The 16,765-nt window shown below is 39.2% G+C and overlaps 1 protein-coding gene across 1 annotated transcript; it reads left to right on the top strand.

The window, feature by feature from the left end:
* The first annotated feature begins 2,145 nt into the window (after positions 1–2,145).
* On the top strand, positions 2,146–16,447 carry triqk (triple QxxK/R motif containing). Its single transcript, XM_037693686.1, has 3 exons — positions 2,146–2,170; positions 2,729–2,814; positions 15,449–16,447. Exons 1-3 carry the CDS (start codon positions 2,146–2,148, stop codon positions 15,554–15,556), a joined length of 219 nt encoding a protein of 72 aa, XP_037549614.1. The 3' UTR covers positions 15,557–16,447.
* Positions 16,448–16,765: the final 318 nt, after the last annotated feature.

Raw genomic sequence — 16,765 nt, 5'->3', positions numbered from 1 at the left:
GAAGAAGTGAGTAAAGAAGGATGGATGGATGTATCTGATGGTTCTTTCTGATCCACAACCATTCTGCACTGGTTCCATCCAACTGGATCACGCCACCTTGACTAGCCTTACATAATGAAGAATGAAAAGCACGAGTTGGTATTTGTTACAAAGAACCAGCTACAACAGAGAAGCTATCGTTATCAAGCTGTACCACACCAAAATGTACCATTTACTGGTAAAATGGGTTGGTAAAATAAGTATGTTGGTAAATTGGTAAATTAAAATTCGTTTTACAGTATTGCACAATATTTTAGTTGTTTATGTGCAAATTACATTATGCCCTGAACAATATGACTTGTGAAATGCACCTTAGCGTCACATTTAATGGATGTTAAGACTAGGCCTGTCACAATCAACAATAAATCAATTAATCGCATGATAAATGAAAATTATCAACCTCATTTTCATTTATCGGCTTTATCATTTCTTCGTGTCTCTCTTTCTACTGAAGACACTGGATGACAAAAGAGTCAACTCCGGTGCTCTCCACTGACTCCTCCCTTTCTCTTTTCTCTTTAAAACCCATTTTAACGATCCAAAATCGCGTTTTTGGATCGTTAAAAGCAGCTAAGCTGAGGAGCTAAGCTATGAGTTAAGCTAACAGACCGACCTCGGGGAAAAAAACCTCCATCTTGTCGAAGCTCCAAAATTCACGCTTACAATCCGTGCCTTTGTGTAAAAAGTTTTTCTTTGCAAAAAGACGCTGAGAACTTGTTTACTGATTTTTTTTTTTTAATTAAAAGCTTTGTGTGAAAAATGCTATGCTAAAGAGCTCAAACCACACCGAGCATCCGCCATTTTGAAAACCGGAAAAAAGGAGCGAGCGACAGCCCATGTCACATCAAGGGGCCTCCCTCCCATTTTTTTAAAAGAGGCACGCTGCTCGCTCCCTCACTATCCATCCTTCGGTTCATCTTATACTGCTGTTCAGTGGTCAACAAAAGGTACTACACTTAAAAATTAACCATCATTTCTTCTTAAATTTGACAATAATTACTAATTATTGTCAAATTTCAAACAAAATATTATCGTTTATCGCAATAATTTCTGAGATAATTAATCGCCCAGCAAAAATTTGTTATCATGACAGGCCTAGTTAAGACTGCTTTTAATGCTTATTTTTTTTCTTGCACTCCCATATTGCCGTTGACGTTGCGCCAATTATGAGTAGCTCTGATGTAATATTTGGTCAAAAGGCCCAGGTCTTTAGACTGCAGTGAGATGAAACAGACTTGATGTCTCTCTCAGTTTGAATCGTGGTGTGACTGATCCATACATCCATTATCTTTTACCCACTTCTTCCATTTTGGGTCACGGGGGTCGCCGGTGCCCATGTCCGGCAATCATTGTGCAAGGGGCGGGGTACACCCTGGACAGGTCGCAAGTCCATCACAGGGCCACATAGAGACAAACGAGACAAACGGTGTGACTGATATATATAAAAAAATAAAATAAAAAATAAAGAGATAGCTCAACAAGTGCAACAAGTTAAAGATGGTCTGAGAGGACTGAAGATGGGAGAGAATAAAGTTTGTTCTGTGCAACATCGCCCTGTCAGAACAAAGGAGTCCACCTTTACTCATCAGCAGTTCCAAAAAAACAAAGGCCTCTTAACAAAATATTATAGATCTACATGTATTTGTCATGTTTTAGTTCAGATTTTTGAAGTCAACAACATCTAGTTATTTTAAGACCCAAGAGATATTCTGTACCGCACATCTGGTTAAAACCTAATCGATTTTATGTAAAAAAAAAAAAAAATTAAAAAATGTTGTTTATTGTGATTTCTAAAACAAAATTTTCATTTACACATATCAGCAATAAACCCTGAATTGACAATTCACAATAATCACTTCTCTTCCTCCACCTTTAAGAGTAAAACTGTTACAAAGGTTGAAGAAGCAGAGCGACCTCTCTTTCACAAACACACTTCTCAGCAGGCTATTATACATTTCACCCTATTGTTAGCAAAGTTCCCTTTCCTGCAGTGTGCTGTTTCTAATTAGACAGAGACAGCCGGCTCTGCCTCATGTTAAGCACGCTCTCACTCGCTTTGCCAGGTGGCAAGTTTGCTCACAAGTCTCACTCTTGGAAATTGATCCCATGGGGGGTCGAGTAAGCTGCACAGGTGAGCTCAGGCCAGAAAAGATTTATTGTATTTTACCGACTGCGACTTGTGGACAAACGTGACGGTAGAAGTTCTGAAGTTTTAGTGTTCCCCTTCTATGATTCAGTTTGTTTATTGTCATTTTAAACACAGGACTGCTACTGTGGACTTATAGGAAATAAAAACAAAACTGTTAGCCTTTTTTGGTAAAAATGGGAATATGCTTTTATTTTGTTGTTTAATAAGAGCACCACTCTGAAATAAGCTGTATTCAAAAGCTACAGGTTATTTGTTTAATGGTTTACAGGTTTACACTGGATGAAGTGGTTGGTTTTAAGCTTTGCAGCCGCTTGCATATTTGTACATTTGTTATTTACCACCCTCATAAAGTGAGGCATTCTCCCCACCGGCGTTCGATGAATAAAGTAATTAAAATGCTTATTCATCCAATCATCCAAAGAGTGGTGCACGCCATTGTCAAACACCAGAGCAATTTTTCTGTGTTGAGATGAGCTGAACGCCTATGGGTGATATTTTTGAACGGCATGTAGTTTTCTCACATTTCTTTTATTATTGCAGGTAAACAGGACTACAAGAAGACAAAGCCTGTCCTAAAGGCAACGCGACTGAAAGCTGAAGCAAAGAAGAGTTCTTCTGGATTCAGGGTGAGTGGTCTGTACTCAGGATTACTTGAGTCAGCCCGTCTTGGCTCATCCGTGATTCTGCTTGTCTGTCTGCCAACTCTTTTTCTTTTCTCCATTTGTCAGTCTGACTGCATGTTTGAGAGTCTCTCTCTCTCTCATTTTTAATATCATAGACACTTAGCAGTGTTACTTTGGGAACTAACTGTAGCTCTTTTGGGGCTAATATGATTTACAGCAGATTTACCTATAATTACACGAGGTGGTTCCAGACAGCATTAGAAGCTGTGAAAGAAATTATAGTGTCCTGCATGGGAAGGAAAATACAATAATGCATTGTGTCTGCAGACAATAATGCATTACAGTAGTCCCTCGCTACTTCGCAGTTCATTTATCGTGGACTCGCTCTATCGCGGTTTTTCAAAATAAGATTGGACATGACACACAATTGGCTGATTGATGGATGAGCCGCACCATCGGTATGGATTTTTAAAATTTGAAATACATCATTTTAAATTACTTAGCACCTGCTGCACATTTGTGCAGCCCTTACTGCAGGATAAACTTCCTGCTGCAGCTGATCAGCTGTTCTCCGTTCAGAGCGGAGGAGTGGGCGTGGCCAAGAGCACTTGCAGGTGGCAAAGAGCAGAGGAGGCAGGGAGCTGAAATCATGACATTCTGCTCTTTTAGAGCATTTAGAAACATTGTTTAAAATGTTGCAAGACTGTGCGAAGGGTTTAAAACATCTATATATATATATATATATATATATATGTATATACTAAAATAAGGTACTACTTACTACTTGTACTACTATTCCTACTTCACGGTTTTTCAATTATCGTGGGTCGTCAGGTTACGGATCCCCCGCGATAAACGAGGGACTAGTATACTTTGTTTTAATTGTAAAAAAAAAAACAAAAAAAAAAACAAAGAAATGGAAACCAGAAAAGATGATGGGAGGAAAACTAAGATGGAGGGGAAAAGGGGAAGAAACACGAGTCATGAGTTGCACTTGGTTTGAAATAAGAGTTAAGCGTGTTGTTTTGTCACACTGCAGTGATTAGAAGCTGCTCTGCAGGCAAAGATAAATGCTTTTTGGTTTATCGTTCCAAAAGCAACCAGCTGTTGATGTTTAGCTTTCTAATTAAACTAAGAAAAAGTTGCACAAAATTTGCATCTACGGCAATAGGTTTTTTTTAAAATAGCAGATAGAATCATGTCTTCTGTGAATATTTGCTTTTTTTATACGAGTAAATTACAAGGAAATATAATGAACACGAGTTTAGTTGGGTGTTTTTATGCGTGTTTTTGCACATTTGTTTTCTTTCAGCCCAATAAAAAGTTGTTCTTTTTACAATACGGTACATAAACCCCCAAAGGCTTCCCTTCTCTCGTGCGCAGAAAATGAGCAAATTGCAACGATGATTAAGCTCTGGGTGAAATGGTCAGGTTTTAAAATATGCATCTCTTAGACACGGAAGGCCTCATTAAACACGTCTTTAATCCAATTAGATTAGTCCATATCTTGAAATATTGATACTGGTCATGAATAATTTATGTTTTCATGCCCAAGACGAGGGGAATTTTCAGAGGGGCGGATTAAAATACCTCTGGGACGAGGATATTAAACTGACTTGGACCTCTTGGCCTAGAGTTTGATTGAAATTCATCCCAAATGTAATGGATATTTGGTCATGCTTGCTTTTCCATCAGGTCCTTTTTTTAGCATGATGTAAAGTTGAAAAAGTGCAATTTTTCCACATAACACCACCCTGTGATGATTTTAGAAAGCGTCTCTGCGCTTTTAAACTTTGGGCTGAGAGCATCCATTTGGTTTGCACGAGTCAAGTTTGGGGATGTAGGTGTGTGGCTGTATGCGTAAAGCTCCTCTCTCCTTTTTGCGTCATTCCTGGTTGAGATGCAGATGGCGTCTAAGAACGGCCAGCAGACGCGCAGGCATGGAGAATGTGGCAGCTGCCTGGGCTGTCTCGGGGCCTAGCAACCGGACAGTCTGGATAAGTTGACAGAGAAAAGGCAGGAGACCTTGATCGGAAAAAGCAACAGCGTGGAGGAACTTCTGCTCTCCACAACAACAACCAATTATAAAAATTCACCAAAAAAAATGAGGAAAAAAATCGTATCGCTAATGATACTCCAATTTTACTGAGGCTATATCTGGTTGCTCAAATAAGTCTGCAGCTCTATCGAACAGTGGGTGGTATTAGGTCATGACAGCAGAGAGGAAGAAACTGGCAGGAAGGACTGTCTGCAGTCTCTTCTCAGATCGCCTGGAGAAGGAGCAGAACCTTCAAAGCAGCTCCAGCACTTTCTCTTGCAGCGCAGGAAGCAAGCCTCCTGCCTGGTCTAATTGGCACGCTAGCCTTCTGTTCACTTCTGCTCAGTTTTGCCTCAGTCTTATTTAGCTGCCGAGCCTGGAAAGTTGTTGTTGGTGATGGTGGGGGGGTTGCTTAAAGATTTGGCAGAGGGTGTATTGTACAGATGATGACTCTGGGTATGTTCCATCTGTCATTTGTGATTGTAGGACGTGATTTGTTTATTTTTTGTGTGTGTGTTTTTCTCCTTATTTGTTGAAGATAGAAGGGGAGTTGGATTATGAGAGGCAACAAAAGTTCTGTTATCAAGGAGTTTAACCGTGGACACAACACTTTTCAATCCAGTGTGGTACCTTATTTTTGACAATTATTACACTCATTGCAATTATTGCAAGGCCTTTACTAAAAATAAAATATTAAAAAAAAAAACAACAACAAAGTCCCCACTGTAAACCATGAGGGATACTTTGGTAAAAACCTGGATAAAAGTTGAGCTGTAGCATCTGCTAACTAGTTTATCTGCCACCCTTTTTTTTTTATTCCACTCTTTTCAGGTGTTTGAAATTTCCTTTGAGTGCACTCCATTTCCAACACACACTTGTAATGTTGATGCAGCCTTTTGAAATGTAGTCAAATATACAATGCCATCATGTCGGGTCGGTTGGGTTTCCTGAGCAATCCCTTAGTTATGCTGCTATGGGCTTAGACTGCTGGAGGACAAATTGCCCTTATTTCCTCACTCTGCTGCTGTCTGTACTTGCTCTACTCTATGTTTGTAAATATTTATATCCTGAATATGTTTTTTTAGTATTTCTTCCAATAGAAAGTACATCTGGACCAGCTGTGAACCTGTGTCGTTTGTTTCTCCTTCCTGTTCCGCTCAAACCCAGATGGTCGAAGCAGATGGCCGCTCGTCCTGAGCCCGGTTCTGCTGGAGGTTTCTTCCTGTTAAAAGGGAGTTTTTCCTTTCCACTGTTGCCTTTGTGCTTGCTCAGGATGGGAGACTGCGACGAAGTGAAGATTCAACACAATCTGCTTCTTTAGATAGCGAATTTGTACTAATTGGTGTTTTTATGTATGTGAATGTTTTTATACAGTGCCCCGAGACAATTTATAATGTGACTTAGCGCCATAACTAGGATGGATGGATTTAATTTCCACTATCTTGCTATATTCAAATGAACAAATAGAAACAAGTACCATTTCCATTTATTGTCTTCCGCTTGTTCTGGAGTCGGGCTGCGAGAGCAGCAGCTTGAGCAGCATGGTCCAGACTTCTCTTTCCCCAGCCACCTCTCCCAGCTCTTCCAGTAGGATTCCGAGGTGTTTCCAGGCCAGCCAAGATACATAGTCCCACCATTGTGTTCTGCGTCTTCCGTGGGGTCTCCTTCGAGTTGGACATGTCTATTAAACCTCTTTAGGGAGGCGTCCAGGGGGCATCCTTAGATACACAAACCACCTCAACTTCATGTGGAGGAGCAGCGGCTCTGTGTCGAGTCGCTCTCAACTGAACTTCACACTGTTAGGGCGAGTCCAGCTGCTCTACCCCTAAACTCATTTCAACTGCAATTTCGTTCTTTTGGTCAGTACCCAGAGTTTTTGACCATAGTTGAGGGTAGGAATGTAGAGCGACCAGTAAGCGGAGAGCTTCGCCTCGCAGCTCAGGGTTGACACATCCCAATATTGCAGACGCTGTGTTGGTCCATTACGTCACAGTTGTGAGAGTGTCATTTGTTTTGTAATTATTCACAACGTTTTATAAAATTCAGTATAATGATTTCAAAAATGATCCAGTATCTCTCACAAAGCAGTAAAAAGATTATACAGAAAATACTCCCTAAAAGAAACCTCCCGAGTTCTTTTCACTCGTAAAGATCAGACGCATCGTGGCGGCAGCGAGTCTCTTGCAGCTTGTGTGTGTCCACATTCAGCCACAAACACATAGGGGCACACAGATTGATGTACACATGCCCACACACACTCGCACAAACAAACCCAGGAGGAGAACAAAAATCAGACCAGATGAGGGGACGTCTGCTGAGATGTGGCTCGTCGCCAGGGCGACGGGGCCTGGGCTCCCCGCATGCTGAGTCTGTTGAAGCTGCCGAGAGCAACATGATGAAGAGGATGATGTGCTTGGGCCCACATCCAGAGGTCTCCATCAAAATGCGGCCAAGAGAGGCTGCGCGCTCGTGTCTGAGAGTGTGTGCATGTGTGCAAGCACACAGATGTGTATGCGAAACAAGGCGAGAGTCAACACAGTGGGCTACTCTCCTCGAAAACAATGATCTCAATCAAGTGCAGGTGCTTTCTGCAACTCAAGTGTTTGCAGCAAAACCCCTCCAGCTTGTTTTCATAGACAAGTTACTGTAACCAGCTGTTCTCATAAAGAAGTGTGTGTGTGTGTGTGTGGGGGGGGGGGGGGGTGCTGAACTGCAGTGTTGCGTCTCCTTTTGTTTCAGCAGATTCGGGGAAATTCTCTTGGTTTGTCTGGAGCAAAACGTTTTCCTCGTGACGCCGTCGACACAACAGCGAGAACCTCCCTTTGTTCTATTTTCAAAGCTGCCTGGAAAAACACAAGAAAACAAGCCGAAACAATCAAGCGTCTGTGATTTGATAACGCTTCTCTTTTTTTTTTTTTTTTCCTTCTCTGAGGCCCAGTCGAAATAGAAAAGTAAATCAAGCGGTGGAAGCCTGGCGGTTAATATATGAAACTAGAGTGCATGAAATTTAAAAGTTTTCCAATTAAGCAGCGACTCTAAGCTGTTTGGAGGCTGCTGGGTAGAGATAAATGTGGGCCGAGGCTAATGAAGACCAGCGCTGCTGATGACGAGGCGCTACAACGAGCACACAGATACGTGCATGCCGACGCCTTTTAATTGTCACCCCCATCGTCTGAGTTTGAGAGGCATTATTATTATTATTGTTAGCCCCCCCACCACCCCTCATTTGTGCTAATCCTTATCTCTTGGTGGTTGTATTGTTTTTTTTTTCCTCTTTCATTTTTGCTCGTTTTTTTTTTTTTGCAGTTTTGCCGACGGGTTGAATTTGTATTCCGCCTGTTGTGAGCTTGTTACATTTGAACATTATTGAACTTATAATTAAGTTAAAATGTCATGTTTTTATATATTTTTTTTATTATTTTTGTTTTTTTTGTGCTGTCTGTTTTAGTCTTGACTTGCGCACCTCCTCCTTTTAATCTAATTGTGTATATAAAAAAACATTCGTAGTAGAGGATTAAATGCTAAACATCTGCGGCGACTTCACGTTGTGACTAACTTTTCCTGGATTGTATTCCTAAATTCAAACCATTTTTTTTTTTAATAACCTTCAATCAGACTGTACTCTGCACTCTCTTAAAGCCCTCCAAGCTCTGGTGTTGATTAGAAAGTTTGCAGCTAATGAGTTCTCTTGATAAAGAATTACTGGCATTGTTCAATACTCTGAGTGCCCCTAATGAAACTCCAGCTGATGAAGATTGTAATCGTGTGAGCACTGCATTATGAACAAGTGCTCCAAATTCCCATTTTCAACTTGAATACCACTTTGTTGGAAAGCCTCAGTTTTGTTTGACAATCAACCAATAGAAAATCATTGTAAAAATAGGCCATTTTTTTTTTGTTGAAGAAAGTTTCCCGGTGAACTGAGAAGAGTGCAGGTAAAGTTGAGTTCTTTGGTCATCCAACATCTGGCGCTCAAATTCGATACTGGAAGGTGTTGTTGTTATTATTATTATTATTATTACTTATTTGTTTAGACCCTCATTTATTGAGAAAATTAAAGCTCAACATCATACATTGCATTATTTTCCCAAATGCCGTATGAGCTTGAAGCACAGTCCATACAGAGTGCATATGTTGGCCAAAAGTAGGTTTTGTGAATATCTTGACAATGTTTTAATCTACCAAAAGACAAAGCAGCAACATGAGACTACAAAGTACGAGTATGAGTTTTATAGTTTTGTAAGGAATGCTCCATTTTAGACCAGATGAAGGGCGTTAATGTTCTATTAGTTTGTCACCCATCAGATACAAGTTTCTGTTTTAAAAGAAACAAGACATTCTACAAAATCCGTTAACTTCAGTGTTTATAACCTGCTGGATGTAAGACTTAACGGTCAATCAGATTTTCCAAGTACCGTAGTAATATTCAAAGTCTCAGTCCCCAGAAGAGTGGTGACGAATGGAAGAAATTAAGACTGAGATTTTGAATTAAAGGTTTTGCTTATTAGCCTTTAAAACTAATTAGACATGCACAAAATGAGCTGAATGCTGATTAGAAAAATAGTTGAAGCTAATAAAACATCCTAAAAGGTGTGGATGCAACATCACAGTCTCACAGCACAAAAATAAAATGTAAATTTTCCATTAATTAATTAATTCCATCAATTGTTCTAGAGTTGCGCCGCTCAAGGTGGCTGCATGTTGGAGCAGCTCTGTTGCTTTCATTTTGAGATTTTGCTTTTGGAAACTTTAATTCCTCTTTTTCTGGATGTGGGTCACGTTTTTTTTTTCGGATGATTGTTTCCTCTGGTATCGGATACTGTGCAGCTGGAAGATGCTGTGCAGCTGGAAGGATTTTTACTGAAGCTTTTTTAGTTTTGGACATTTGTTATGATGCGTAACCATGGCAACAAGGCAGTTTTCTACAAACAACAGCAGCTGATTAACATCTCAAAGCTCAAATAATATCTCAACTACAGCCCAAAATCTCAAGTGAGTTGAAAAGGATGTTCTGTGGATGCATTCTCATCTGCCTACCAGCTGTGCTCGAGTGCCTGGCCACTGGGATCCTGGAGCTGGCGGGAGACACGGCTCATGGCAGTGGAAGGACAAGATCGTCCCTCGGCACTTACAGTTGGCTGTCCACAGCGACGAGGAGCTCAGCAGACTGCTGGGAGGAGCGGTCATCACTCTGGGAGGAGTTCTGTCCAGCATTTGGACGGTCCTACAGCCCGAGGGGAACCAAGAGGCTAGCTGAGTCTGGGTGGACGGATCGGACGGTATCTGCAGCCAGTTTCTTAGGATCCACTGTGGGGTGGAGCTTTACAAGAGATCCTTCCTGCCTACAGCCATCAGTGTCTATAACATCTTTTAATGAAATGAGGATAACGAGTTACAACAACAAATAATTTCCCTCTGTGATTAATAAAGTATTATTGAATTGAATTGAATTAAGATTATTGTTACCTAAAATAGACAAGTGGCCTGAAACAGAGGAGCACATTTGGCTACACTAAGGTAACCAAAAGGGCTGCGCAATAAATAGCAAATTTATTATCATCACAATATGAGTGAGAATATTGGTATCACGAAGGTCTGCTTGGACTGCAATAAATCAAAATTGTTATGTTTAAATTAACAGACTGACTGGCCTTCATGCACTGGTTTAGATGTTGATGACAAAAGAGAAGGTGAGGAGTGAGGAAAATATGACTTTTATCACTATTGATATTGTCTTCAAAAGTTTGTCTAATATTTTGCAGTCCTAAAAATACCGTAATACCGTTTGCTCCAGAACTCCTGGAGCAAACGTCAAATCAGCTGCATTTTGCTGCGCCGCCCAGGCGAAATGCAGCTGATTTGACCATTGAAGTGCATTTATTAAGGAAACATTCAACTGAGACACACCTTTGATATAGTTTCAAGTAGGGGTGCACGATTGCAGTTTTCTGGACGATCACCGATTTCTAAAAAGTCTGACCTGCCGATTCCGATTTTGGTCGATACCGATTTTGATTTATAATCGACACCGTCAGGTGTTATAAGGTCACAATGCACCTTCAATTTTCAATCTTATTTTATTGAAAAACATACCCTTGAACAATATCCTAGAAACAATATAAACTTGTTTTAACTGGCCATGAGGTAGTGCTCTGAAATATAAATGAAGTTTAGACAATTGTTGTTAAAACTAAAAAAAAAAAAAAAATCGGTAAAATCGGTTTCTCGTGCAAGTATCGGCCGATTTCCGATTTCTCAAAATTAAGGAAATCGGGGCCGATAAATCGGTGCACCCCCTAATTTCAAGCAAACAAATAATTGTTTATTAAATTCTTGTTAAAGTCCTCCTGTGCATGCTCCCGTGGCCGCCATTTGGCAGCCAATCGATTTTTGGCACAACACCGGCCCACATTTCCAGGTGGTCAGCGGCGATACATAATAGATGCGATGTATACGGCGAAGCAACATATTTATTTATTTTTTTTACTTTATTAGACATATTTGGACTGATGCGACTTATATGGCAATGCAGCGTTTACGGCAGCAAGTGCGGTAATATATTCTGTCTTCACATAAGGATATCTGACAGCGATCTTTTAGAATGAACCCAACAGCTTTAGTCTAATATGATCAGCTGGGATAAAAGCAGAGTTATTTTGCAAATAATTTATACATAAATTATAAATGATTGTGCTTATTACTTATTTCAAGATTAACTAGTTTGCAACCCGCAACAAATGAGTCTTGTTTGTTGATTTTTATTTTCTACATTGATGCAAAAAGTTTACAGTTCCAGCCTGGAAGATTCGGCTCCGGTAAAGTTGAAGAATAATAGTTTCACATGGCTCTTGTTTTGCTGCATTGTGGGTGGAATGTTGTGCTAACGTTACTGTGACATGTTGGCAGATACGGCAGAGGAAAGCAGAAATCTGCAGCGACTGTGTGAAAACACATGGTGTGTTTTCGATGCAAACATCTGGACACAATTTAGATTTTATGAACTCACCAGAAAGCTTAAACTAAATAAAAAACACGTGGTGTGTAAAATGTATCGCTAATTTATAGAACCGTGTTAACTGGTCACGCTGACCAAACGTAAAGTTCAAAAAGCTCCGGCAGAAGATCTTGTTTTGTGAAATCAGTTTGCTTTCTCAAGTTTTATTAGAAAAACGGTTTTATTATTTTTTTGTAATTGCGAAACACTTATGTGAAAAAGAAAAAAAGTTTGTTTTTTGTTTAAATTCATTGTTCTTAATGCTCTTATTTCTGATAAAAAAACAAACAGTTTATTAGTCATTCTGAAATAATTTTTAGACTGAAATAACAAAATATATTAACTGGAGACACCAAGAGGTATTTGTATAATTTGAATGCCTTGTTCTGCTTCCTACATTAGTCCAAATTTTACAAACCCTAAATAAATACTGACAATTTATTTTAGAAAGAGCAACTGTAAGCCATATCTTGATTTAATGGAATTATTATCTACAGCCTTTCCACTATTTATAAAAGCTGTGTTCTGTATTTATCATCGCCTGTCACCTTCTCTTACGTTCTTTTCAACATGTGATGGTTTCCTGCAGAGAATCCCTGGAAGCAGCGGAGTGTTTGTGTCATTATAGCGCAGACGGACGCATCAGAAACAGAACTCCCGCCGAGTTGGCTTGTTTTACTTTAAAGAGTCCGAAACAGTTTCCACACAAACACGGCTTTGTTTTAAAACATCTGTTTTAGACGTCCATCGGTCTCCAGCTTCTGTTTTCTGCTGGAGTGAGGAAAAAAAACATGAGAAAATAGAGGTGCACAATATTGGATTTTTGGCCGATATGCCAATATGTTAAAACTTATTTGACGATAACCGATACAAATACCAATTTTTTTTTCTTCCTAGACCTACTTAGAGACTACTACATAGCTTTCTCTGCTGTGGGATTAAAATACTACAGTATTCTGCATGGTCTTTGTCATACATAAACAGCGCCTTTTATATTGGTGAGTTATTTTGATGGAGTGGCCGATATTTAACTTTATCGCTAATATCGGACGAAACCGTGCCGATAATATCGTGCATCGGAAAATGATTGAGAAATTAAAAATTCAAAACATCAGGTTAAAAGGGTATTTTCTGATTTACTGAAATTAAAAAGTCGTAAATTTATAACAAAAGAATATTTGGACTGCAAAAATGATTAAATAAAAATCCTGTTTACCCATAAGTTATTTTGCAGCCGTTCAGTGAAAGTCAAACCAGCTCAATCTTAGCAAGACTGAGAGAAAAACCAGAAAAGACTGTAGTAAACCACTAAATATCTGTTTGAATACTAAAAGAAAAACAAAAATATATTGTTCTAACTAGAAATATACTATAACTTGATATTAATCTGCAACACTAACAGTTGCATCAAATAAAATCTGAAGTTCTTACACTGAAGTTCAATTTTTCAGAGAAGCACGCACTTATCAGGAACTGAGGTAAATGTTGACTGAAAGTCTTGACTCAAAATTTGTTTGTCGGCAATCATGTGGAAAATGAGTATAAATGAGTATGAATAAATTATTCACACATAAACAGATCATTTGCTGTGATCAGACACAATCAGAATACAAATTTCAACACTTTAATTTATTTTTCTTCCTGCTTATTGTAGGCAGACACTAACCAAACTGAGTCCCTTTTAATTTAGTCTATGTTCAGTACAAAAGGCACTGAAAAATGTTGGGAGCCCTAAAAGCTGCCTATTAAAAGTAGAAATGAGAACGTACTCCTTGGGTCTTGTTTGGAGGCTTTCAGCTGTCACTTTTTGGGATGTAAAGCACACATTGCGTGTGATGTTTTTGATTTTCTTGTGTTCGGTGTTTGAATGTTTGTGCATGTGAAGCTCTGTAAACCTGCTGGCCATAGTTCAAGAGAAAAACTTCTACAGACTAAAATCACAGGAGGATTTGGGTGCATTTAGCTGGATGCCACTGACCAGATTAGCCTTCGCTGAAACAACCCCCACTGTTTTTAAAGCGTCTCAGAGAAAAGAGGAAATGCATTTCAATATGCAGCTTCCAACCACATAATAAAATGGCTGCCAGTTGGATTTTGGTTGCATTAGTTGTGTGAATGTTCATGAAGGATTCACTGCTGGGATCCATTTATCTTCCATACCTTTTTCGGCGCGATTTTCGTCCCACACTTTTCAAGCTATTTCAACAAATCATAAATCAAAACGTTCAGCTCTTTCCCTGCTTTGACTTTTGGTATTGGTGCAACTTTGAAATATTTTGTCTTTTCTGACTTTTTTTTTTTTTTCTCATACGAAATGAATCGAGCTCATTTTACATCCTTCAAATCTTTAGGTCAAACCTTTTACTGCTCCTTGTACATTTTTGTTCTGGTTCAGCTTCTTTCAACTTCCTTGTGCAAATTTTGATTTTGATTTGATTTTGATTTTCAAAAAGTTTCAGCTTTTTCTGCTTTTTCAGCTATTTTCACATTTTTTCCACTCATTTCAACTTTGTTTAGACTAATTCAGCAACAATGTGCTCTCTCCACTTCCTACTTGTAATTTAAGCTTCTTTCTGCCTTTTTAGCTACTTTTCAGCCTTTTTTTATTTTTGGCTTTTTTCGGATCATTTATACTTTTTTGTTCTCATTTCTGCTTCTTTCAGCAAACGTGTGTTCTTTCTGCTTTCCTTTGCTAATTTAAGCTTGTTCTACATTTTTCAGCTACCATTTTAGCATTTCCTATCTAATTTCAGCCGTTTTCAGATAAATTCAAGTTTTTTGTGGTAATTTCTACGACTCAGCCAAATTACCTTCTCTCCGCTAATTTCAGCCTATTTGCGCTAGTTTCAGCCTTTTCGACTATTCCAGCTACTATTCAGTTTTTCAGCTAATTCCACATTCTTGGAGTTCATTTCAGCTCATTTCGCTTCCTTCTAGAAGTTTTTACAGTCAGCTATTTTTTTAGTTTTTGCTAATTTCATCTGTTTTCTTAGCTAATTTCCTCATTTTTGTGCTATTCTCTGCTTATTTAAACCCAATTCAGCAAATATGTGTTCTTTCTGCTTTCTTCTGCTAAGATAGACCTGTTCATCCATTTCAGCTATATTTCAGCTTGATTTTAGCTGATTTTAGCTGTTTTTCAGCAAGTTCTTCTGCAACAAGCATTCACACTGCAATTTCATAGGAAATTCAGTTTCTCTAGTTAGTCTGAGTTTGTGTCTAATGTTTGATGACTGATTTTACAACAGCTGGATTTGTTTAAGCAAATCAATCTGTTACATCATTTTGAGAAAAACCTAAAAACTCTCTGAGCAAGAGACAGGAGTGTCCAGACCTGGTCCTGGAGGGCCGCTGTCCTGCAGGTTTCAGAGATTTCTGCTCCAGCACACCTGATTTGACTCAATGGGTGAGTTTTGGGTTTCTGCAGAAAATGAAGAGGTAATTCAACGGTTGAATCAGGCGTGCTGGAGCAGCAAAACGAGTAAGTCGTGCAGCATAGTGGCTCTCGAGGACCAGGATTGCACACCCCTGGTTTAGAACATGTTATGAATTTAGAAGACATGGCGATTACGAAAATCACATGATTCTTACGGTTTGTGTTTCAGGATGCATTCCTGGTCGTCGCAGCCATTCTGCTCTTCGTGCTCTGCGTTTACGCCTTCTTCTACCTCAACCTGAGCACCGAGATCAACCTCGATGTGGACATGGATTAAGAAACGTTTGGAAGGTGGACCAAAACCTTTTGGGACTCTGTTTTGTCTACGGACAAGATGGGAACATGGAAAACCACCAACACGAGATTTAACGTGCGCAAATGAAAATCCAAACGGCTGAAGAAGAAAGTTGTTGAGCAGTTTGGCTTCATCCTTTATCTTTTGTACTTCTTATGCAACATGGTGACAGGAGCTTTATTTGAGATAATGTTTTCTGTCTTATTAGTCGTTTAAATGTTTTCATAATGTCATCAGTTTAAACAGTGAATTAAAACTTTAGTTAAATGATATTCTTTTATATGTAAACACTTTTTCTTTAAACCAAAAGAGCGAATTTTAAAAGCACAAAGGAACCTATTTTCTAAGTTCTGCTTCACTGTTTTTATTCAGAAGAAAATGTTAAAAAGAAGCGCCTCCTCTGAGCTCTAGTGCAAACTACAGTAGAGACTGAGCACCGTTAATCGTATTCTGCACGGTTTTTGTTTTGCGCCCCCATTAATAGAAAAATGTAAATCTGCTGCTGCAGCTCCCGTCACATTCAGGCAAACACTTTACTCACATTCCAGTGCACAAACCACCGCCTCGCGAAGATCTCCAGATCACCAAGTGTGAGATTAGAATCCACAAAGCCCTGGTGCTGATTGAACATGTGTTCAGAATACAGAACAAGGCCGTGCTGCTTCTGCACAGGCATGGAGGCAGACACACGCAGGATAATCACTGTCAATATGATCGGGCTCTTCCATTTGGATTGAAATTACAGAGATGAACGAGTCACTCAAGGTGAGACCACGTTTTGTTTCTTACAAGGAACAATTTTCTAATTTGTCCAGACTCTTGTCCTCTTAATGAATGCATGGTGTCTGCATAAAGAGGAGTATGAAAGTTGTTGCTTTACATTTTGTGCTGCCGTCATGTGAGGAGCAACCCTTGACCTTCAATCAGCTGTTTAAACACGAGTGTTTCAGCTTTAGTTTAAAATGTTACAAAAATGTACTTTTTTTTTCTACACATAAAATCACTGCAGTTATTTTTTGTTTTAATCTGAAAATCATTTTAATTGATATTTTTTATACAAAGTACATTGAGGACAATAAATACACAAGAGGCCTTGGAGGTTTTTGGAGGTCCTAGCTTTTTGTTTCCTCTTAAAAAAAAAAAAAGTCTTAAGTCGGCGCCTGATTGTGTTGCAGATATGCTTCCTGAAAT

The sequence above is a fragment of the Nematolebias whitei genome, chromosome 19 (genome assembly GCF_014905685.2).
Source record: "Nematolebias whitei isolate Nwh7 chromosome 19, NemWhi1, whole genome shotgun sequence".
Classification (NCBI taxonomy): Eukaryota; Metazoa; Chordata; class Actinopteri; order Cyprinodontiformes; family Rivulidae; genus Nematolebias; species Nematolebias whitei.
Note: the sequence above shows the minus strand (reverse complement) of the source record. Positions and strands in the feature narration are given on the sequence as shown.

Coding starts and splice junctions, on each gene's coding strand:
- triqk (XM_037693686.1), top strand. CDS start 2,146: ATGGGGGGTCGAGTAAGCTGCACAG. Junction 2,171..2,728: donor GGGTCGAGTAAGCTGCACAG/GTGAGCTCAGGC, acceptor TTATTATTGCAG/GTAAACAGGACTACAAGAAG. Junction 2,815..15,448: donor AGAGTTCTTCTGGATTCAGG/GTGAGTGGTCTG, acceptor TTTGTGTTTCAG/GATGCATTCCTGGTCGTCGC.